Source organism: Struthio camelus, chromosome 6 (genome assembly GCF_040807025.1).
Source record: "Struthio camelus isolate bStrCam1 chromosome 6, bStrCam1.hap1, whole genome shotgun sequence".
Lineage (NCBI taxonomy): Eukaryota > Metazoa > Chordata > Aves > Struthioniformes > Struthionidae > Struthio > Struthio camelus.
Genome location: NC_090947.1, coordinates 16,171,690 through 16,195,998, shown reverse-complemented (window position 1 = coordinate 16,195,998; position 24,309 = coordinate 16,171,690). Strand labels below are relative to the sequence as shown.

Sequence of the window (24,309 nt, the reverse complement as noted above, 5' to 3'; positions counted from 1 at the left end):
CAAAAGTGACAGCTCATCTGCTGAAAGAACCTTATTCTTTTCTGTTACCAAAAAAATCTCAACTCTGAGTGGAAGATAACAGTAGAAACTGCAATTTCACCCCAAGTTATTATTCCACATTCCGAAATGCTGGGAAGAATAGTTCTCCCTAAACTTTGTACATGCCTAGGGAAGATGTATTGAAGTAAGTATTCTTCTGAAAAATTTTGTGATTAAAGGTTTAAATTAAAGAAAAGAGTGTAGTCAGGTCACCATCTAGTGGCTCATGAAGTGAAAACAGAGAAAAGAGTATTACGCTATGCTCATCTTATTAGCTTGTTGTCTGCCATATTAAGCTGTAGTGTGACGATCTTTAGCACAGGAGTGATGACCCAATTCTGCAATACCCATAAGCATGTGTTCATTGTTGCCTAACTGAGCAGTCCCATGCAAGTCCTTTTATGTGCGAGAACGGCTTCTGTTTTCAGTTAGAACGCTTCATGTGCTTTATTTAGTCTTTGCTGAAGCACAGTCCAAATTTTTACATTTTCACTTAAATCCCTTCATTGCTACTGTTGCTGGCTGTTCTCTGGCCGGTCTTGTTGAAGAGCTGTTGCTTTAGAAGCAAACATTTCATGCATCAGTCCTGTTGCTTGATGAATGATTGCACGCACATTTTTCTGTATTTTCAAGCTGTTTTCTTTCTCTAATTTTAGGCCAACTTATTTCTGATCGAGTGGCAGAGATTGTGGCTAAGTATGACTCAAAAATCTACAGTACGAAGTATGATGACCAGTTAGCAACCCGACCGGCTAGTGCTGCTTTTGATGACAGCTACTTGGGTGCGTAGTTTGAAAAGGAAAAAAAAAACTATCTCTACTTGAAAAACTGCCCCTTGTACTATTCATATATTTAAATCACACTGTTACTTAATATCTGATAACTGAAGAGTTACATATCTGAAAATACAATAATTTGTTAGTACGACAAGTGCGGTTAATTATCTTAATACCCCAGTCAGGATTTCTGTCCTTTATACTATTCCAAACTGCTGTCAGCTCTGTGTGAAGAAAGAACACAACTGCTGTTCTTTCTTATGCGCAGGAAAAAGATTTATCTGCAGAGTCCAAAGTTGATAATATGTGTGCATTTCACAAATGAACTTTTGACAAGATTACCAGTAAACAGTTGCTTGGCTTCACTGACTACTAGGTAGCCTTATTATAAATTCTTTAGAGATTTCAGTCTGAAGGAGCCTTTAATCAAAATAGAATCTAACTTTTTTTTGGAAAAGTTCAAATTCAAACATTTTTGTTCTGAACCACCTCTGAATCTGTCTGAAGCGTGCTCCTCATCTCAAAAAGCTGGTGTACCAAGTTTGTTAAAACCAATCTACTCAGTGAACTTGTCAGTTTTCGCTGTATGTTACATAGATGCTGATGATTTACAGCCTATTCATGTTGCTGTTCGTTGTTTAAGCTTCTCGGAAGCAGTACTTGTTTCATTATGTCTTAAGGTGACACAAGATGGCAGTGCACAGAGTCCTGTGACGAATGTAGAGAGAGATGAAAGATGTAATGAGCTTTTCAAAGTGATTGACTAATTTTGTCTGTTGATCAGGCTATTCGGTGGCTGTCGGAGACTTCAGTGGTGATGGCATAGAAGGTAAGACATTTATTTCAGTGAAAAATCATGCTAATGTACTGGGCAGGTCTTTCAAATAAAAGGGATAGGAAAAATGGAGCAGTGCACAGAAAAGCATATAAAGCACTAGGAATCAACTACTCTGTTCAAGCAAAGTTACTGTGTTTTGGAACATAAATGTTATCTGAGTGTCTTGCTTTATATTTTAGACTTTGTATCGGGAGTCCCAAGAGCAGCAAGAACTCTGGGCATGGTAGGAGATTTGAAATATCAAACTTTACAATAAATAAGAAGATGAATATTGTTGGTATGCCATAATGTGTATTTTCTGATACGCAGGTGTCTATTTACAATGGGAGAAACATGTCCTCTATGTACAACTTCACTGGAGAGCAGGTGTGTAGCTTTATTGAATGTGATGGGTGATTAGGGAGGTTATTTCTCTAGAAAGACTACATGTTGAGAAGATATCTAGGGTCCCAGAACGTAATTATATTCTTTATGTTATTAGCTTAGGTACCAAAGATAAACTGTATGAAGTATGTAGGAATCCTGAAAGTTTATGTTCTGTGAGTTCCTCTTTTATGATACTGCTTAGAACAGTTTTTTGAATGGAGCAAATGCTGCTGACTTTGAGAACTAGGAAATAGGGCTGAATCATGAAAGGGGCAATGGGGAAGGTAACTGATCAGTTTGCTCTCTAACGGTATAAGGAATAAAAATGAAAATATGAGAAGAGATACAAACATTTTTGCAGTATATGTCATCATCTCCCTAAAATCTTGTCTATACAGCTGGATATAAACTTGTTTGTATGTTTATATCAACACAACTCACACATTTGTTCTAATTTTACCTTCCAGATGGCTGCCTATTTTGGGTATTCCGTGGCCGCCACAGATATCAATGGGGATAAGTAAGTGGGTTCCCTTCCCTCCCCCCACCCCCAACATTTTTCTGGAAAGAAAAAGAAAAAAAGTTTTTATTTAACAAGAAAAAAATCTTTCCTATAATATACATTTCTAATCTTCATTACTTATTTAACATGTATCTGCACAGTGCACTTCACTGACACTCAACATTTGTTTTAAGGAGTATGGATTTGTTTTGGTATGTATTCTGTGCTGGCTGGTGTGTATTCACATGTTTTAAATTCCAGTATATTGCTGTTTACTTTGTCAGTGAATGTTTGCTGTCAGTTGCAATTGAAGGATAGGAAATTTTCATCTTAATATTTAGTTCAGAGCTGCATTAGTCCTGCTAATGGATACTTGAGAGAATGAAACTGAATTTTCCTGCAGTTATTGAAGAACCTTATCCTTCTTTGGTCCAGTTATACAGATTTGTTTATTGGAGCCCCTCTCTTTATGGATCGAGGTTCTGATGGGAAACTTCAAGAGGTCGGCCAAGTTTCCATTTGCCTTCAGCGAGCCTCTGGAGGGTTTCAGATCACGAAGCTGAATGGTTTTGAGATATTTGCAAGATTCAGCAGTTCTATTGCACCTCTGGGTGATCTAGATCAGGATGGCTTCAATGGTAGGACATCGTTTATTGAACAGTATATTCAATTTATGGACTAAATAACAGAATGAATGTGGATTCTACGCACAAACATTAGGCATTCTAACCATGAGTGAATGTTGGACACTAAGGTCTAGACTCCTTTCGATGCTTATATGCTACTCCCAAGAATGCTAACAGGAGTTACGTGTATGCATCGAGCAGAGACTATACCATTTAAACTACAGCATGGATTATTTTAGCTGTTACGTTGATTAGTATATTTCTAAGTGATAAGTACAATAGAAACCTTGATTAAAGAACTGATTCCCCATTGGGGCTTGTTAGGACATCTTCACAATTATTTTCCTGTTTCCGTTGTTTAAAGCCAATCCTGCTCTCCAGAAATGCAGAGATGACTGAAAAAAAGCATTTGTGTCAGAGAGCTGGTTAAAATGTTCTGGTAAAAGAGGTTTCCTGAGAAAAGTCTAGATTTTTTTATTTCAAAATGGAAGGATCTGGGTAAAATATCTTGTAAGAACTACAGCTGACTATACTGAGAGCTGGGTGTCTTGAGGAAGTATTTGGATGAGAAGTTTGAGTTTGATACAACCAAAGCTGTGGACTCTCAAATCTTTGGCCAGTGCTTCTTGCTGCTTTCCCATAGCAGTGGACAGCAGTGAACCAGATGAAAATCATATAATTCTGGGACAAACACTTCCAGTTATCATAGTGAGAGTACTGTGTTTGGGAAATCATACTTCAGTGTTTCTTGGAGTCATAGGGATTTGAGTTCCACAAAAAATGCTCACGTTTCTGTTTTTTCATTCTGATTGCAAGTTAAATATTTTCTGAAGAATCAAAAATTATAATGGGCTAATATTTTTAAATCCCGGGTAGCTCTATTTTTTTTTTTTTAATGGAATCATTGGCATTTTATCTGATCTTGAGCTTTCTTTCATTGTCTTGGAAATATCCCATAGTTCTATCTCTAGATAGATTGTCATACAGTAATATGAGTCATATTTTAAAACCTTGTGAGAAATGGAGATAAGATCCATAAAGCAGTACAATTTGTCTTAGCAACTTACTGATTAAGTGATATCAGGAGGATTAAGTGGATGAGTGACTTATCCATTAAAAGATAAAATTTGATTTTAGGTTAACTATAAGTGTTAACTTCATAGTCCCTTTTGTAACTTACCAGTTTGAACAGGATGTAAATTTTGTAGCTCAAAATATTTTATGCCATTGGTTATAATAAAGTTGTTAATAGTATGGAATTAGTGTGAAGAAGCAACATCACTACAGTTATTCGGGGAAGGCATTAGAAAAATTAGCGCTGATAGCTGGAAATCTGGTCAGTTGATCATATTATCCAAATGATGTTTTGTTTTTTGTCGTATTTCAGCGTGAAATATAGCTTAAGTGAAAAAATCTTAGTGAAATATAGTTTCATTTTTTCTTTTTAAGATTAATTCCTTTGCCATTGGTCTTCTTTTTTTTTTAACCTGATCTGTTTCATTTGGGTGTGTTAATTAAAGTGCTTTCCATCATAGCATGGTGCAAGGTTGAAATTTCTACTGTTTCATCAAGTTTGTAAAGCTAAGTTGTAATACAAAATGGTAATTTTTTGAGTGCTTGTTCTTTTCATGAAACTTTTTGCAAATTTAAGGGAAAAGGGGGCAATATTATAATAATTCCCATTGTCTATATAGCGTTTTATTTAAATACTTTCTTGGTTGATGGAGTCCTAGAATCTACTTGAGAAATGCTGAATTTAGATCTTATGTATGCTTCTAAAGCTTTCTTTACAGATAGTGTTTCCTATAGAGAGTCCAATTAGCATTTTATTTATCACTGGTTTTCGTTCAGTGATAATGAGTGCCCTCAAACTTATTAAGCTGTAAGAGATGCAGCATAATTGTGTTAGTAGGAAGCTCTCCATGAAATACATTGCCAAGCAATGATCCAGATAGGCTGGAATTTGATATTTAATATTTCTTTAGGCTGATATAAGTCTTCCAGAACTATTAAAATGTCATACCCCTTGGATGTACGTGAGCGTGTTAATGAAATAGTCCCACTTAATTTTTTGATTTGTCTCCAGCAGTGACTAATTCTGGATGTTTAATGCTCTACTCTAAAACATCCCAAATCCATATGATTTGGCTATGACTCAGTTATTGAAGTGCAAAAGTGTTCACAGGACTATTCCTTTTTTGCAAATGCAAGTCTGCGATACGTGTTCTTGTAGTTTCTAGGAAATCCCAGCATCCCATGGGCTATATTTAAAAAAAAAAAAAATTAAAAAAAAAAAGCATTTCATCCCTGCTGGCACACACTGAAACAAATAGAAATTATTGATCACTGTCAGCACAGATGTTCCCCTTGTCTATGTTTGGAGATGTTGAAGACTGCTGTTTTGGTTTACAGATATTGCGGTTGCTGCACCATATGGTGGAGAGGACAAGAGAGGGCTTGTTTATATCTACAATGGAAGAGCAACTGGTTTGAATGCGGTCCCATCTCAGGTTCTTGAAGGGCAATGGGCAGCTCGCACTATGCCACCCAGCTTTGGGTACTCACTGAAAGGAGCCACAGATGTGGACAAAAATGGATATCCAGGTCTGTTGCTCTAAATGTCACTTTGGAATAACTTAATAGTATCTCTAACTCTGATTAACAGCAGATTTAAAAAAATTAATTGTATGTATGGTATTTCTCCTTTCTTTCTAGATCTGATTGTTGGAGCGTTTGGTGTTGACGCCGCTGTTCTGTATAGGTAGGTATCCCTCTGTGTTTTTATATGCGTGCAGTCAGCAGAGAATAACAGTGGCATTCATCAGTTATGAAAGAAAAGCAGACTATTGGAGATCAAAAAGGCTACACTGCTGTTTTCGCTGGGTACATTTACAGTCTGTAATCTATTATTTATGCTTCTCAGTATATCTGTAGCTAAGAGAAAATCTAAATAGGGTGTCCTCAAGGCTTTCTGAGTGACAGTTGTCTAGATCCCAACATATACAGAGTGCTGCCAGCCACTATGCAGTGCAATCCCAAAATCCTCATGAGCGCTTAGTCATTTTGGGAAAGGACCTCACATGTCTGTGCTGGAAATAGACAGGACTTTCCCTTAACACAGTTGTCCACGTTATGACTCTGGTAGTAAATGAGCACAGATTGTTTCCTCCTTTTCTGTAATCAGCTCCATGATTATTTATTGTTCTTAGAGTTCCACTAAATATTGTCTAAGTGTTTATGCGTATATTTCAGGTTGATGGGAGGGGGATTGTTTACTGTTACGTTGAATGTTGTTCAAAAGAATGCTTGCTTTGTAGGGCTAGACCAGTCATCAGAGTAAATGCTGCCCTGGAAGTTAATCCAACCATTCTGAATCCAGAAAACAAAGCCTGTTCGCTGTCAGATGTGAAAGTTTCTTGGTAAGCAGGATATCTTTTGTTTTCCTTTGAGGGGAGGGATCTCTTTGTGTTTTATTTTCATAAGCTTTGAATTTTGAAAGCTTACATAAAGTTTAATCAACTAATTAAAAAAAGGCAACCATACGTAGATTTTTCTGAAAGAATGAGCAAAACAAATCTTTGACAACAATGAAAGGACATTGTCTTCAAAGATTATCTTATGTTACAGCTTACCCACATAGATTGTCAGTTGTCTGCATTGAGTAGAGTAAGATCTTCGCAAGATAGTAATGGTTCAGAGGGCGTTGTTGTTGTTGTTGTTTTTTTTAGCCTATTGACTCATTTTTTCGGAAAAATTGAGTGGGGTTATAGAAGATATTTGGGAAGGGTGTACTCTGCAGGCTGGTCTTGGTTCTGTTGTAACATTTTGTTCCTGGACTATAAACCAATTCTACTTTTCTTTTCTAGTGCTAACTTCCTTTTAAGCTCAGTAGGCCAGTTGCCTTTTAGCTTTAACAGTAAATGACTCACATTTGTTTTCAAGGAGAAGCACTGCCTCACAGGTGACTATTTCTACGTGAATCAAGGCTTCAAAGCTTTGCATTGCTTGCCTTACTGTCTACTTACTACCAGGTTCTGATTTCTCTCCCATCCATGGAAAAAAGGTTTTGGGAGAGAGTGAAAGTCTCGGAAGAAAATACCTTTGACCAGAGAAAACCAGCAAAGAGTTTTGGAAGAAAAGGAGAGGAAAAAAGTTTGTAAAGTGGATTTTTAATTAATCGTTTCTTTTCCTCCAAAACAGCTTTAAAGTGAAGTTCTGCTTAAAAGCGGATGGCAAAGGGAGACTCCCTAATTCACTCAGTAAGTTCCACTAGTTTAAAAACTTTGAAATCTGTTAATATTGTGTGCGAATATGAGTCAGCATTCTTTTCAATTATTGAAACAACGGGTTATCATTTACAGCACAATCCTACCAGTTCAGTAACCATTTTGAAGTCAGTGGAATTTGCACATGCTTAGCACTTGCAGAATATAACAACTTTGTTGAGCTTGTCTTAGAAAGTTCTTTGTTTTAGAGAATTAAGATCAGCCCCTGGTGACAGGGGAATTTTGGATAAGAATATTCAAATATGTACATTGTTGAGCCTTTAAAAGCGTAGACAAGCCACAAAGAATTGGGACTCCTCAAATTTGAAATTAACAGCTTCTGATTGATTTCACTGATTTTTGGATCAGAATCTCTGGATCAGAATCAGAAAAATTGTTTCAAATGGGCTCTTAAGTTATCTCTAAGAGGTTTTGTAGTGGGGCCCGACAGCTGGCTACAGTCAACTTTCATCTATTGATTATGAAACCCTTTCCCTATTTTCTGTATGGCATGTATAAACGAGGCTTGATCTGGCAAGATTCATATAAACATCAATTACATATTTTAAATTTCATTATCTATATCAAATATTTGAAGCAATTAGATTAGCGATGGAGTTGAATAATGTAAATTGTATGTGTGAAACTATGTTAACTTTTTCTGAAAAAAGTCTTAACTTCTGTTGTGGCAGTTTCAAAGCAACTGTAAAACTATTATTTTGTGCGCAAACAATAATATATTTCCAATTTTTAAGGAAAGAGTGGAATCCAATTTTAGGACACTGGTAGAGCTTTTTAGTTACTGTATCAGTAGTAACAGACTTTATACCAGAAGAACTGGAGGTTTTAAAAGTTAAGTGTTAGGTTTTCATTATAGCTGAAATTGGCTTTAAATTCCATTTCTCATAGGAATCTGCTTTGTGTTCAAGTGGATGAAATATCCCTAACCCAAATGTTTTGGTTTTCACAGATTTCCAAGTGGAGCTGCTGTTGGATAAACTTAAACAGAAAGGAGCTATAAGGAGAGCTCTGTTTCTCCACAGCAAACAGCCTAGCCACTCTAAGAACATGACTATTACAAAGGGGGGCAAAATGAATTGTGAAGAACTTGATGCCTTTTTGAGGGTAAGTGGCCACTTGTGTTTTAGGGGAATCATTTTTTGTGTCGTGTCTGTTACAACTTTGTCGTTAAGGTGACTAAAAAAGTTAGAACAAGAAATGCTAGAGAAACTTCATGCCCAATGGATAAAGCCAGAATTATTAAAATCATACGTCTATGCTGGATTGTCAGTGTTGTGAGAGTGTGAAAGAGGTATGGTGTTGCGTTTAAGATCCTGGTCAGCTAGTGGATTGGAAATCCAATTCTGAGCTTTGTTGGGGACCTCTTGGGCATGTCATCTAGGCACAAAATTAGTTATAATTTGCAAGGAACAGAAAAGTCAATAAGCAGAGGTTCTATTACTACTTTGGAGGTAAGAGAAAGATGAGGAAAAATATAGATATGCCGATAAAAAGTAAAGGTCAGCAAATAACAGAGGACACAGAAGGTTGAAATAGTCAATCTGCTTTTTTGCAGTGTTTTTGCTTCAGTCTCCCCCATTGTGAACAGATGCTAACATGTATGCTAAAATGTATGACCCAGCAGAAGAAATATTGGCTGACGTAAGGAAAGACAGGTTAAAGAGTAGCTATGTGAGTTGCATACAGCTCAGATTTACCTTGGAGCGCTTATAAAATCAAAAATAAACGTTATTTAATGATTATGGCTAGTTTGCTTTTTTTTTTTTTTTTTTTTGAATAAAGACTTCATGGACGATAGGTAATTCTTTGACTAGCCTAGCAAATAGGGGATATATAGGAATAGCCGTCCCAGATCTTAGTGGCTGTAAAGCTTTAACACTTTCCAACCTGACATTCTTTTAAGGAAAGTAATGAAATATGTTCTAAGTGAAATTACCTTAAATTGGATGCAAAAATAATTGAAAGTTGTGATGAAAGAGTTATCTTTCTGTCTATAGAAGATAGCTTCTGAAGTACAGTCCTGCAAGCAACTGTTCTAGGTTTAGTAATATTCAGTATTCAGAAATGAGAATGATGAAGCAGAGTTTTTGCTGATAAAAATCTGTGGCTAACATAAAAGTAAGAAATAGTTTGTAAGCACTTTGGAGGACAGAATCAAAATTTGATAAATTGAATAGTCTGAAATTACTACTATAAAAGTCAGTGAATTGAAGTGCAAAGTGATATTTTTAGGAAGGAAAAATCTCAAGTCAAAAGATAAACATCTATGAGGGTTGTTAGAAGCATACTGAATTTCCTCTGAGAGGAAAGAGTAGAGTTATAGAGGCTCTTAGACTCCTGGCTATTATAGTTCCATGGCTTAGTCTTTCTATATGCTCCAGTTTCCCTTTGTGAAACAGGCATGTCAGTACTATAATTATCCATCTTCAAAGTTTACACTGAAGGTTTTCTGAGAAGAAATGTCCTAGTTTGAAAAAAGGTTGAATGTTTTAATGTTATTTTGACTTCCTCGTTACTACTACAACGTGAACAATAAACTGAAATACTGCCCAGTATTGATGTTGGGATGGCAGTTAGTTGAGTATAGAGACTTTCTAAGGATGTTTTATTTTTGTTTTCTTGCATGTTTTTATTGCAGTTGAAATTTTTTGTTTCCTCAGGATGAATCTGAATTTAGAGACAAACTAACTCCCATTACTATTTTTATGGAATACCGCCTGGATTACAGAACAGCTGTTGATGCAACAGGATTGGCTCCTATCCTCAACCAGTTCACTCCTGCTAATATGAGCAGACAGGTATATTTCTTAGAGGATCTGTGATGAAGAACCCAGGACACATTTTTAGCTTTCAGTGCTCATGTTCATATTAGTGTTTTTGAAAAATTAAGGTACCAAAATATATACCTAGGCTTTAATCCTTGAATTATGGAAATATTGATTGACTTGTATGTTTGTCTTTTATCTCTTTTCTTTTCTCCCCTCTCCCCTATCTCTTAAATTTCTTCTTTGACACATGTTATTCTTTAGTGCTTGAATTCTTTTTTCACCCATACTACTTAACAGTTTTCTAGAGAAAAGAAGTTAAATTAGTAACAAAGGTGTTGATTTTGAAGGGTGAGAATGTTTCATCCATTACTCATGTTCTGCTGCTCTATGTATTTTACCCATTTATCCCTGCATTTCTCTTAAGATAATAAATACAGTTTTTCTGTATTGGCCCTTTATACAGAGTTTTTTACAGTTGCTTGTAAAGAGGATAGTGGAGATGCAATTCAAAGCGAACAGATTATTGAAAGTGTAGAAATAGGTTTAAGACATGGAGACACCAGTGCTATTGCAGGATTAGGAAGGGTGCTCCCCATACATAAGCACACTTGTTGTCTTCTCTTTGAGGTCTGATGAGATGATATCTCATAATCAGCTGTTCAGAAAACCTCTGATTTAGTGGTGAAATAATATCGTTGGAAATGTATGTTAGAACTGATGCAGGAATTATTAAAACGATACGCATTTGATTTTTGCGTAGGCACATATTCTGTTGGACTGTGGTGATGATAATATCTGCAAACCAAAGCTGGAGGTTTCAGTAGACAGGTAAATAAATAATAATTTCCTTCTTTTAAGGAAAACCCATTTTCTGATTTGTAACTAAATATCATCAGCACGTCATACATGGAGAGCAAGCCCTTCGATCTGCCAAATACTATGAGTGCCTTTGTGCATGCGTATGATTTTGTTTACACATTTGCTAAAATGGAAACATATAGCTAGCATACAACAGCGTTGGTTGCATTAGCACCACTGTTTCCTTATTTAATACTAGATAGAGGCATGAAGATGTGAAACAGGTGTCACCCAGGTAAATCTGGAAAAGGAGACAAGTTTTTCACTCAAAATCCCTTCCTGAGGCAAGGCATTTTCAGCTTTGTGTTCCCTTTACTCACAAACATCAGCTGTTTTTTATGCCTATATGCGCATGTAGCTATATAGTAGAGTTCACAAGCATATGCGTTCATGCAAATGCTTCAGAAACTTCTAACATCAGTGTACCTACAATTAGCTTTCCTTGTAGTTGATAAAAGGAAAAAATATTGTTTGGGAAGATACTCTATATCTGGAACCAATCTATTACAGAGGTCTTGGCTGCATTCTGTAGTTGAGCCTTCCATCAAATTTTGTTTATAAAATATACGCTTATACCTCTTAAGTAGATATGTAATCCATAACATTCATAAGGATTTAGTTGTTCAGAAGTGTTTACTCTTTGTTCAAAAATGTGTGTGGTTTTGTAGTTTATTATATTTTTTCAAATATTTCTTATAAAACAGCATTCAATACTTGCTCCATTTTTGTCAGTGATTCTAGTCACATTTTTGCTTTAAATATAGCGCAGTGATCTCTTGATCTGCACAGTATTCTTGAAACGTAGGTAGTGCCTTGAGGTTTTTCCAATGTCTTCGTGCAATTTCAGAATGCCTCTTGTTTCTGTAAGTTCCACCTGTTAAATGTAATGTATTTAGAAACCAGACTGCAGAACTCATTTTTACATTTTTACATTCCTATGTAGCGATCAGAAGCGGATCGATATTGGTGACGACAATCCTCTGACACTAATTGTCAGTGCTCAGAATCAAGGGGAAGGAGCCTATGAAGCAGAACTCTTCGTCATCGTTCCACCCCAAGCAGACTTCATTGGTGTTGTTCGAAACAGTGAGGTAGAAGTCCAACTATCTTTCTTTGAAGAGTCGTAGTTGCTGCTATGGAAGTCTACGGGATAGGGCCCCTTAGTGGTGGTATTTAAGCTTCAATATTGAAGTAAAGCACCAAAAAATGGGAAAGTTCTTCCAAGCCCTGTGAATATGACACCTGCCTGAATGTTTCCAGTTTAAGAGCCTGCTAGTAGCAACAAAGCAGAATCTGTGTAATGGAGTTTGACACAAAGATAGTTTCTATTGCAAGTCTTTATTTGAATGGTGCCTTTGTTAATTTATTTAAATTTAAACTTAGACTGAGGCAACAAGTGATGTTGGGTGTGACTCTTCTCTTCCACCAAAGTATATAGAAAGCCTTGAGTCTCTCAGTTATCCTGACCAGAGAGAATGAAATAGTGATTTCTTGACTTTCCCTTGTATTTAAGGTGTCCAGATAATTTTTATTTATTTGAAGATACACAGGTAAAGTCCAAATTCAAGTTTAGTACATTATAGCTATTTACAAGTACTACAGATACTTTCAGTTCTTCTTTCTACTTGTTTTCCTCCAGTGTAATGTGTGATCGTTCAGTACATCTGAAAAGTTGCAGAATGTTAAGGGGAAAACTTTTATGTGTCTTTTGAGATCTGGACTGACACTATTGCTCTGCCTGCTAGCTTGTACTTTGTGGCCTGTGAGTCATTGATCTCCCTAAGCTTCCCACCCCAAATCTCAGTTGCATAGCAACTCTGAATAGCGAAACACTTAAATTTGGTTAAGGCACTAAAACCACTCTTACTTGGGATGATATAACTTATCTTCCATTATTAAAGCACCAACTGGTGTTTTAAAAAGAAAAAAGGAAGGAAAAAATGGATTTGAAAGCATTTTCAGTCACCTCTGATACCATGTCCTTCATAGATATTGGACCATGCCTCAGCTTGATTGATTGACAGAAGTTTACCTTTGCTGCTCTGGATCTCTCTGATGTGGCTTATCAGTCCCTAGATGCCTCTTACCCTATGGATTTATCCAAAATCTGATAACTCCCCTGAGACTTCTTTTTGAGTGAGCTAGTGACTATTCATGTTGTTTTGCCAATCTTTATGTTTTAAAGACATGCTTAGTTGCCAGAATTTCTTCACATAGCTTTTAAAGAATCAAATAGAGAAATGCTTTAGGCCACAAAAATCATCAGTACTACCCAACATAAAGAGTACTGAATATCTCTTTGTATAACTTAAAGAACATCTATCTGATATCAAAATTATGTCTCCATGGAGGCTTTCATCTTCAGATTTTGTTGAATCTGTATAGTGCTTCATTATATTGGGACTGAGAAATTATATTAAAATTAATGCAACACGCCTGGAACTCTTTCCCAGACTTTCGTCAAGAGGTAAAGAATGATGTTTCTTAATATTTCTTTCTACTTTACTGCAGGCTTTAGCAAGACTGTCATGTGCATTTAAAACTGAGAATCAAACTCGCATGGTAGTTTGTGACCTGGGAAATCCTATGAAAGCAGGAACTAAGGTACAGTTTGGTTCAACAGGCGTTTGGTAGCTCAAACAGGAATGCAGCTGGCTCTTTTCTTAAGCACAGTAGTGTTTGGGCAGGATGTTTACTCATACAAGTATAAGATAAGGTCTAGCTGACGTTTCGCCACCCACATGTTTGGTCATTTCAGTAAAACCACTGATAATTGGTTTCAACTTTTCAGCTGAATTAAAGTCTGAAAAGGATTTCATGAGTTTTATGTTTTTCCTGTTGCCACTTGGAAAATGAGTAGGTCAATGAATAGTGGAATTACTGAGCTTTGGTCCCCCTTAGGGTTGTGTCCTTAGACCTAATGTGGATTTTTTAGTATATAGTAAGAGCAAGCACATAATGCATCTTTCTTACTGTGGAAAACTAATAGGGCTTCTTTCTTCTGCCTGTTTTTGTGAAGTTTGGAAAACAGTTTCATCTAGTTAAGACCTTTGCACTTCCATCAAATGTAACTGAATTTAGAAGAGTTGAACTCTATTAGAAGTGAGTCACTGATGGATAGTATGACCTAATAGGTCTAATTTTCTGAGGAAACAAAGCGAAAATCAGTACAATTATAAATGCTTTGACGGTGCTTTTATTTAGGAACATTTTGTAAAGGTGAATAAATACAATTTCCAACCTTTTTTGAAGTGTATCAAGCTGAACTGCACAGATATTAAAGCAACTATTGTGCACTGAGTTAGAACAAACCTTGTGAACTGTGAATTTTCGAACTGTTGAACCTGCTGTTCTTCAGACTGCGGTACTTTATGACAGCACATGGGGGAAGGCTCAGTTATATGTAAAAATGGCTAAAGCAAAGGGAATGAGGATGATGGAAATTATACCTTTCTATTTTATGGCAGCAATATATCAGCTAAAACATATACTAAAAGAGGTATATTTCTAGCCTTGGTGATTGGGATGAGTTTTATTTGCCAGTTCAGTATGTCTTGTCTTCATGACCGCATGCCTTGAGCAATTCCATTGTAGTCTAATAGTACTGAGAAGCTTTTACAATGTATTTTATTATGCTTCCACTGAACCATGGTGATTTTTTCTAAAGCTATTAGCTGGCCTGCGTTTCAGCGTGCACCAGCAGTCTGAAATGGATACCTCCGTGAAGTTTGACTTGCAAATCCGAAGGTAGGGAAATCTGTGAATATGCACCTCTTCTGGTAGATAACATGCTAAATCAGAGAGATTTAAAAGGCTGTAAAGATTAAAAAGATGATAAAGACTGTGAACTCCACATACAATTTCACTCCAGACTAATTCTTTTTTTGCCTGGAAATGTTTTAAAAAATAAAAAAAACTAATTTTTATGACTTATGATTTCTAAAGTATGGAGAAAATATAGGAAAATCCAGTTTTCTATTTGAATGGAGTTTCTTTGGCTTACAGCTTTTAGACTCGCTAAGGCGCAAGAGAAATACTGCTATATTAGTAATGAGAAACAAAACCATTTAAAGTGTTTCAAAGAAAACTTTGTATTTTTGTACCTATGTATTGTTCCGATCCTCTGACACTTGTGTAGTGCCACAGAATAACTTGTGTCTTTGGGTATCTCATCTCTCTGTTTTGAAACTAATGTTTGGACACTGGATTTCTTCTGAGGATGTAAAATTTCAAATTTCATGTATTTTGAGGATGGGGAGGTTAAGCCTTGCAGAGGGGGCGTTGCGTATGCAAGGAGCAGAGCAATGTGCAATGAACAATTTTAGATGCATCATACAGTAGCTAGCGTAAGAGAGCCTACAAACTAAATTAAACAAAACAGTAGTTCTCCTGGTAAATATAGCATATTACTTTCATATAAGTGTGATATATAAATATTAATTTACTGGAGAAAATATTTAAGATTTGGAGATATGAACAATAGGGATTTCTTTAGCCAATAAAGGTTTTATGCCACTGAACCTACAGTGTAAATACAGTTGTTCCCCCGCCCGTGGTGGACCAAAAGTTTTTTTTCACATTTAAGGGCTTAATTTTTCGTATGTAGTGAATAAATTATTCTCATTCACATACACGTTTTTCGTCTACAAGAGTTAAATAACTTTATCATTCTGTTTTAATGATACAGTGGTTTGCCCTGGTGATCAAAGGTTTTGGCAGCACTAAATCTCTCTTTGATCTTGCCTTTGATCTGTCTACTCAATTGTTTTTTGCCTCTTCTCTATCAGCTAGCAAACTTTGCCAGCAGCATGGGAGGCCAGTTCTTCTTTGCAGAAAGTGATCTTCTCTGGGGCATCTGGCTTCTCCTTTAGAGTAAGAGCAGTCACTAACTGTACCTTTCACTGGGAGACTAAACAGTCATTGAAGGATCTCTTAGTGAAGTTGCTTTAATCATGCTTCTCTTCTGATGGAAGACAAAGGAAGTTCCTATAACGTTTTCCACCCCTCATTTGAAGGAATTTCCTTATGTGACTTCTGACTGCCGCTTATCATCATGCCTCTGTATCTAGCCATGAGATCTGTCTTACTCTCATTCCAAGTCTAAACTTTTAACAAAGAAACTTGTGAGAAAATGAGCAATCTTCGTATGATAAAATGTAGAATAATATATATAATAAAATATAATGGGAGAGAGATGAATATATCTTGATTATGTGTACAGCTGTGAGAACAAAATAAACTAAAAATTACTTCCACAGAAGTGGAGAACAAGGGAGAACAAGACTGCAATATTATTAATTTGTGATGATTCTACAAATCAGGAGTATCAAGTATATTCGACTTGAATATTACCTGCTTTCAGCTCACTTGACGATATTTACAAGTCACAGCACTGGCTGAATTCCCCTCATAGGAAGTCACAGGACTATTGTTCTGGACCTAGGCTTCAGAGTTGCGTGCTTTGAAGCCAGCTGGCTCTTAACACAATTCAGGTGCTATCTCTTAATTTGGTTTATCTTGCATTTCTGCAAGGATCGGACTTCCCATCGAGTTAGCCTCGTTAGTGCCCTTTGAGAATCAAGGAAATGCTTTACTCTGTCTTCTTACCTGATGATAGGTTCCAATATACAGTGTGTTTTTTAACACATTATCTCTGAGAGAGACACTCTGCTGAAGATTTTCTATTCTATAAATACCATCCTTTTCTCTTCCATTGGCCCTGGCATTGGGAGGATACCTTAGAGTGGGTAAGAGTTAATAGTGAGGAAATAATCTTTGGAGCCTATCTGCTCTCTTTCGAGATCAGCTGTTTAAGTAACAGTCTCTGAACACAAGAACAGTGATGCAATCAAACATGGTAATCACAGTTTATAGTGACAGATATTATTAAGGTATTATCTCAGAGATTTTAAAGATCATGCTAGTTCTCTTAAACTCACAAAGCTAAACTTCCAAAGCTGTCACAATTCATAGCAGAACAACTTTAGTCTCTCAAAGGACGAGGTATTTACAGGTCAGGAAGAAACACTGGGGGCATGTTTTGTGTTTTTTTTTTTTTTTTTTTGATTACAGCAGCAGTGAAGAAATTAGAGGTTTTGAGAAGACCTAAAGGAAATGGTGTGGTTTGGGTGAGAGATGGGATGTGACTGAGGAGATCAGGATTCTGCCCCAGCTTCACAGCGAGGGAAGCGGGAGTGTTCTTTATATTTCTGATTCTCTGCTTATGAAATAAGCCCAAAAGAAGTTATGTGCAACTGCTTCTACCTGCTTTAATATCTGTCACATCTCTTGATAGATCTAAAGTGTGGGAATCAGACCTTAACTATGTTCATTTACTGTTTTGAGAAATTGTGAAGAGAGGTAGCCAAAATTGCCCTAGCATACTTTGTTGCCTTGGGACTCATTGGAGGCCACACAAGCTCCTGGGCAAAACAGGTGCTCTAAAGTGGAACGTAAGGCTGTGCTAGCTATAGAGCTGATGTTATCCCACAGCACTGGCATTTGAATTTCCTTATATGCCACAGCTAAGGAGTGGAGCAAGCAGCTGCTTTATGTCATATATCAACTTCCCTCTGCTGAGGGAACTCCAAATCGCACTGAGTAGGATTGTCGTGCTTTTTACATGAGAAGGTGTTGGAACAGAATATGTGCTACTTAGTTTTTAGTATGTTTGCTCTCCTGCAGTGGCTTCGGAGTCATGTTATGATGTTACATACAATTATTTATATGTGTATACATATTTTAATATGTAGTTTTCTGCTGCATTAAACAAACGTAATTTATTTTCTCTGCAGTTCCAATCTGTATGACAATCTAAGTCCAGTAACATCCTATCAGGTTGACCTTGCCATTTTAGCAGCTGTTGAAATTAGAGGGTAAGCACTGATACTGATTTTAAATGTCTTCTTCTCAAGTGAGCTTTGCATTTTTTTTTTCTTTATAATTCAATAAACTTTCAGGTCTGTCTGTGTAAGTTTTCAGGAAGCTTTAGGGAGGAGAAAATGTGGCTATTGCTAGTCACCTTGTGGACTTTCAAATCTTAATTACGAAACGGTTTCCAAAAATGAATGTTTTGCTTTTTTTATTAGAGCTTTTTCTAGAAGAAAAAAAATGACCCCTCATTTCTGCAGTGTCACACGTTTCTCCAGATCGCTTTCCTCTTCTACAACCTGGCTGGGTTTTCATCTCCAATGCTTTCTAAAACGAAAGTTGAAAATCCCGCTAAAGATCAGCTTGCAGTGGCTTCACCTTCTTTAGTCTTAAGCATAGTATCAATAGCGTAATGACTCCATTACCTTCATTACTTCAACTTACTGGAAATCTACATTTTATGGCTAAAAGCTATACAGTCCTCTCGCTTAGCCAGTTAACTCAGATTCCCAAGTCATCGATTTCGACTGCATTCATTATTTGTTCCTTGTGATATACTTTGGTTTTGAGGGTTGTGAGAGGGGAACTACTGAAAAGTATTATCACTAGCTTCACTGTTTTCAGTGCATGTTTAATTATTCTTACGATCATACAGATCAAATCTTCACATCAATATTTCTCATTATTGAAATATTTCATGCTGTAAGTTTCTTGGTGATGTGCAAGTATCTTAAAATTCTACTGAAATTTTATTAGATACTGTAAGATGAATCCAAAGTCTAAGAAAGGAGAAAAAAAAAAGGATTTTAAACACATACAAGATTCATCTTTTCACAGAGGGAAGAAAGTTAAACATTTCATATACAAGCCACTCACCTCTGTTCTTTCTATTTTTAAATATAGTGGATGAAAAATTGGAGATTATTTTCGACATGTTTAGTTTTTTGATATGTTATAAAGAATTGCATCTAATGTTTCATACTCGATAATAACTACTTGTTCACTCCACTGTTTAGTGTGTCGTCTCCTGACCACATATTCCTTCCTATTGCAAATTGGCAGCCGAAAGAAAATCCAGAAACAGAAGATGATATAGGGCCTCTAGTTCAGCACATCTATGAGGTATGCAGTCACTACCAATGTCAACGTCAGTTCTGTGATTAAAAAAAAAAATCTTTTGACATAGCTTTTCTATGGAGTAAATTGTCGCTTTTTTTCCCTCTATTTTGTTCTTGCATAGAAACAAAACCTTCTTATACTGGGTCAGTCATTAGCATCTCCAAGAAGTGGGAGAATGCCCACAGTTAGTGTAGCAAGAGCAGCCAAATACAAGCTACTGTGATATTTTACAGCATTACTCATATTTTATTATCTGTAAGATTTTCTAGCCCTTCGAAATCTAGATGAAATAGTTGAAATAACTTGAACTCAGCAAATGCCTTATGGCTATAAATTATTCAGGGTCCTCATTTGCATCCCAACTATTCTGAATCTTTATCACAAAAGTCTTTTGCCTTGACAATTTTTAAGTGTTTAAAATTTTTTTTTAAAAGAATGATCACAGCTTTAATCTTGACTGTTTAATTAAGCAAAACTTACTGAGAGCGTTGTATGAATAATAAGAGTTGTAACTCTTAACAAGATATCATTTATCTAAAGAAAATTATGGACATATGTAGCTGTGCTCAGAGTATCTTGGTTGAGACATACAGTGGCTGTGATTTCATGCAGTATGATACAAAACAAAAATTACATTTCTTCAAAGCAAAAAACTGTTCCCATACCTTTTCTTGAAAGTAATTTTTATCAAATTAGAGAAGTAATTTTAAGTTTTGCCTGTTGGGAGACTAAAGTTCAGTTTGCATTTTAAGTAGAAGTGTTGCTATTGCGATAAGTAGTCTTACCTTCAGTGTCATTTGTAGCTCAAGTATAAACTAACTACTCTAAGTGCATTAACAAAGAATGTGGCATTGGTTTTCATGTCTGTTAATTTTGATTTTCCTCATCAGCTGAGAAACAATGGCCCAAGTGCTTTCAGTAAGGTGATGTTGACTCTACAGTGGCCTTACAAATATAAAAACTACACACTGTTGTATATTGTTCAGTATGAAATTGATGGTCCCATGAACTGCACTTCTGATATGGAGATCAATCCATTGAAAATTAAGGTAAACAGAAATTTTCTTTTTGTTTGAGTGTAGTGATGTATGTTTCTTTATTTGGAAATACACTAAATGCACCCTCAGCAAGCTTGCTGATGATACTAAACTGGGGGGAGTGGCTGACACACCAGAAGACTGTGCTGCCATTCAGAGAGACCTGGACAGGCTGGAGAATTAGGCAGAGAGGAAGCTCCTGAAGTTCAACCAAGGCAAGTGCAGGGTCCTGCACCTGGGGAGGAACAACCCCATGCAGCAGTGCAGGCTGGGGGCTGACCTGCTGGAAAGCAGCTCTGCAGAGAAGGACCTGGGAGTGCTGGGGGACAGCAAGTTAAGCATGAGCCAGCAACGTGCCCCGGTGGCCAAGAAGGCCAATGGTCTGCTGGGGTGCATTAGGCAGAGCGTTGCCAGCAGGTGGAGGGAGGTGATCCTGCCCCTCTCCTCAGCCCTGGGGAGGCCTCCCCTGGAGTACTGTGTCCAGTGCTGGGCTCCCCAGGACAAGAGAGACGTGGCGCTACTGGAGAGAGTCCAGCGGAGGGCTACAAAGAGGATGAGGGGACTGGAGCACCTCTCCTGTGAAGAAAGGCTGAGAGAGCTGGGCCTGCTTAGCCTGCAGAAGAGAAGACTGAGAGGTGATCTGATCAATGTATACAACTATCTGAAGGGAGGGGGTCAAGAGGATGGGGCCAGACTCTTCTCCGTGGTGCCCAGTGACAGGACGAGAGGCAACGGGCAGAAACTGAAACACAGGAAGTTCTGTCTGAACCTGAGGAAAAACTTCTTGACTGTGAGGGTGACAGAGCATTGGAACAGGTTGCCCAGAGAGGTAGTGGAGTCTCCTTCTCTGGAGATATTCAAAACCCGCCTGGACGTGATCCTGGGCAATATGCTTCTAGAGGACCCTGCTTGAGCCAGGGGGGTTGGACTAGATGATCTCCAGAGGTCCCTTCCAACCTCAACCATTCTGTGATTCTGTAAAAATACCCAAATCCCTGAGAGAATATTTAACACTGAGTTAGGCTTTCATCTGTTGCTAAGGAGAGAGACTGCATTGTTTGACAGTACTTGTCAATGTGCATGGCAGGTGAAATAAAAGGTAAAGAACAGATTGTCCACCCAAAGATAGATTTTTATGTCTCATTTCCTTCTGTTTGAAAACTATGCTGTAGGAGTTTTAAATCGGAAGCAATGGAAATATCTGGCCTTGAATAAAAACATTCCAAACACTTCTAGGATGTTTAATGTAAATTTTCTTGGATTTATTTCCTAGAAGAAAATTATTATTTTGTGTTATATATCTTTGATAATCAGAAAAAATCTTTAGTGTCGATAAAAATGTAAACTTCCTGTGCTTTTGTGACATGACTTGTAATAATATATTTTTACAACTCTTGCGAGTTTTCTCTTACGAATTTCTTATGTAGAGGAAAATGAGCATGACTCTGCCTAGTCTTATATGTAAATTTGCCGTTTGATATTGGGAATTTTTAAGGAATTATTGAAATAATGTATGAAACCTACTGTATCCTATTTCAAGAATATCCTTTTAAAAGAATTAGTATGTTTGTGTGTCTGTACACGAGCGCACATGTATATTGATATGTGGTACATCAGTATCCTACTAGTGCTGTTTGTTCAAATTTAAAAACTTTGAAATGTTGAGGAAAAATGTTTAATAGACGATTGCAAAACTGAAGTTTTTACTGTGGTTTAAGAATATTTTTATGTTCTTTCTACACATTAAAATGAAAAACATTTTACTAATTTTACTAATTGAACTGGCTTATGGGCTATAAACAAATGAAAAAGTTTTGATTTGAAGGAGAATTAGGATACTTAAAACTCTGCATTAGATCTTATTTGAAATTTGTGTTGATGATCTAGAAGAGGCAGCAAATAACATCTTAATTGCAGCTCTAAACGAAGCCAGGTTCTGAAGAACTGCAAACCTTAGCTAAGATAGTAACAGAGAAACCTGATCAGGTATATATTTTCTTAACCTGGTAGTTTAACTTTGAAGTTTACAGGTATTTAAATGTAAGAATTATTAGTTATTCGGGTTTGCTTGGTGTATTCTAGATTTCTGCTTCTAAAGATGAGGATAAGAATGAGACACTTAATAGGGAAGATATTCGCGATCATCATATCAGTCGAAGGGATTTAACTGCCATTGAGGGAGACGTGCATACTTTGGTAAGCCTTGAACATTGATATGTTGATTACAAGTTACTTTCTTAGTGAGAAGATGAGAGCTCCATGAGAGGCAGAGTTATTTCAGAAAATATGTTTTGGAATTTGTTCCAAAGATTTGAACAATTTGAAAGAATAATAGATAACAAGTCATAACCTCTGGAGCTGTGATTTCTTCCCCCCTGCAACAAAAATCAGTTTTCCTCAGGGTAGCGGGCTAATGAGGCAGTATGCTACCTACTAGTGCATATGCCTACAATTTTGTGGTGTTATTAGTGTTATGTTCTTAAAAAAGGCTAAAGTGAGCTCTTAATTCAGTGTCAGTCTTCTGTATCGTGCTATTTTCTGAATTTGGAAAGTGGTAGTTTGGTGGGGCAAGTGTGGTAGAAGAGGATAACTAGGAAGAAATAGGTAAGTTTTGCAATCATCTTAGCTACGAATTACAGATGATTTCAGAAATGCAGTTCCTTGCTGATGAGTGAATATTCTGCGCTCAGATACGTGGAGGACCTGTCCCTCCTCTCTCCACACAAGGCACCGTATGAAGTAAATACATTACTGTATTGCTGTCTTTTGTAACTGCGCTTGCACAAATGAGCTCCTCCCTGCTTTGGGCAGGGCAGGATGGTCAGGCAGCTGAAAGAAATGCTTTGGGAGTTAAGATGGAGCATTGGGACTAAGGCAATACAAACGGTGATCCTAGAAATATTTAGGATTTGGAGAGGACAAAAAAAAAGTGCTGAGGAAAGAAAATGAAAATAAGGGATGGACGTTCAATTCTTTGGTGAGAAGAGTTAGTTTTTTTTGTAGAAGCTACAGACGTTCAGTTCCTATAAAAGTTCTCGGGAAGGGTTTGATTGCTTGTTTGTTTTTTTAATACAAGAGTAAGGTTGGCTTTTTTTCTTTTGTCTGATCTTCCCAATGACTCAGCAGGACCTCACCCCTCAGCTTATATACAGCATTCATAGTAATGCATTCCACTGAGTTGCATCATACTGGCAGTTGCACTTACACTGTACAGTACTTCTATCTATAGTATAACTGAAACCACAATTTGAAAACAAAGCCTTGTTTTGCTCTGCAGTCTTTGTGAAATATTAACAGTCTAGCAACGATGTTATCAGAAGTACTTTAATGGAAATGTGGTTGAGAAACGCCACTCAAACTTCCCAAGTCCGGAGTATTGCTTATAGATTAGGTCAGTTGAGTCCTGTTTGAAGTCTTTTGCTGCATGCAACAGAGCACGTTTTGTTGGTATGTGGTACAGTCAGTGGCCATGAGTTTTCCTATAAACACCTGTGTTACTTTTATATGGGGGAATGGTAATGTGAATTGATCAGAAACCCGCCATGCTGCAGATTTTTTTTTCCTAAATATGTAAATAAAGTGCGTACCGTAAAACTACAGCCAGGTGTTTCAGCTGGGATCTGAAAATCTAGAATTGGCTCACATAATACTTTTCCGAATGCAAACTTATGGACAAGTAATTGTGTAATACTGGATTTTACTTGAAATACTTCAATAGTTCATGGTGCTCTATCCTGCCTAGAAAACAGGATAATAAAAATATGTTTATGAAAAAGTAATGCTACTGATGACTCTTCGGAGATGCTCATCATTGGGATGTTCTTCCTATTTTTGTACACAGGGCTGTGGAACTGCTGATTGTTTAAAGATAGTCTGTCAAGTTGGCCAGCTGGAAAGGGGAAAGAGTGCAATATTGTATTTAAAATCCCGTCTTTGGACCCAAACTTTCATGAATGTGAGTGCCTGTGTGTAGTCTGTCCCCGCTTCATAAGCACAGGAAGTAATTTTACATCAATATGCAATACTAATTTTCTTTTTCTTACACAGAAAGAAAATCAGAATCACTCTTATTCTCTCAAATCGTCTGCTTCGTTCAGTGTTATAGAATTCCCTTATAAGAACCTTTCCTTTGAAGATATCCACAATTCTACAATAGTAAGTTATTTGTGTCTAGCTTGAGTTAGCTTACATCATTACTTTGAAATTAATACAGTAAGAAAGAAT

The 24,309-nt window shown here is 36.9% G+C and overlaps 1 protein-coding gene across 4 annotated transcripts in view; it reads left to right on the top strand.

Moving 5' to 3' along the window:
* ITGAV (integrin subunit alpha V) overlaps nt 1-24,309 on the top strand; it is a 55,423-nt gene that overhangs the window by 21,010 nt on the left and 10,104 nt on the right. For all 4 annotated transcript variants that reach the window (XR_011141874.1, XM_068948341.1, XM_068948340.1 and 1 more), the window contains exons 7-28: nt 696-821; nt 1,600-1,644; nt 1,833-1,876; nt 1,963-2,019; nt 2,487-2,539; nt 2,957-3,159; nt 5,560-5,751; nt 5,863-5,908; nt 6,465-6,566; nt 7,348-7,406; nt 8,383-8,537; nt 10,094-10,231; nt 10,962-11,029; nt 12,003-12,150; nt 13,571-13,663; nt 14,727-14,806; nt 17,854-17,934; nt 18,946-19,051; nt 19,939-20,097; nt 22,168-22,281; nt 23,927-24,040; nt 24,133-24,240. Coding sequence is in view for 3 of the 4 variants with exons in the window: in XM_068948341.1 (XP_068804442.1) it covers nt 696-821; nt 1,600-1,644; nt 1,833-1,876; nt 1,963-2,019; nt 2,487-2,539; nt 2,957-3,159; nt 5,560-5,751; nt 5,863-5,908; nt 6,465-6,566; nt 7,348-7,406; nt 8,383-8,537; nt 10,094-10,231; nt 10,962-11,029; nt 12,003-12,150; nt 13,571-13,663; nt 14,727-14,806; nt 17,854-17,934; nt 18,946-19,051; nt 19,939-20,097; nt 22,168-22,281; nt 23,927-24,040; nt 24,133-24,240 (2,291 nt within the window). In the remaining variant the exon portion in view is untranslated. The remainder of the gene's footprint in view (nt 1-695; nt 822-1,599; nt 1,645-1,832; nt 1,877-1,962; nt 2,020-2,486; nt 2,540-2,956; nt 3,160-5,559; nt 5,752-5,862; nt 5,909-6,464; nt 6,567-7,347; nt 7,407-8,382; nt 8,538-10,093; nt 10,232-10,961; nt 11,030-12,002; nt 12,151-13,570; nt 13,664-14,726; nt 14,807-17,853; nt 17,935-18,945; nt 19,052-19,938; nt 20,098-22,167; nt 22,282-23,926; nt 24,041-24,132; nt 24,241-24,309) is intronic.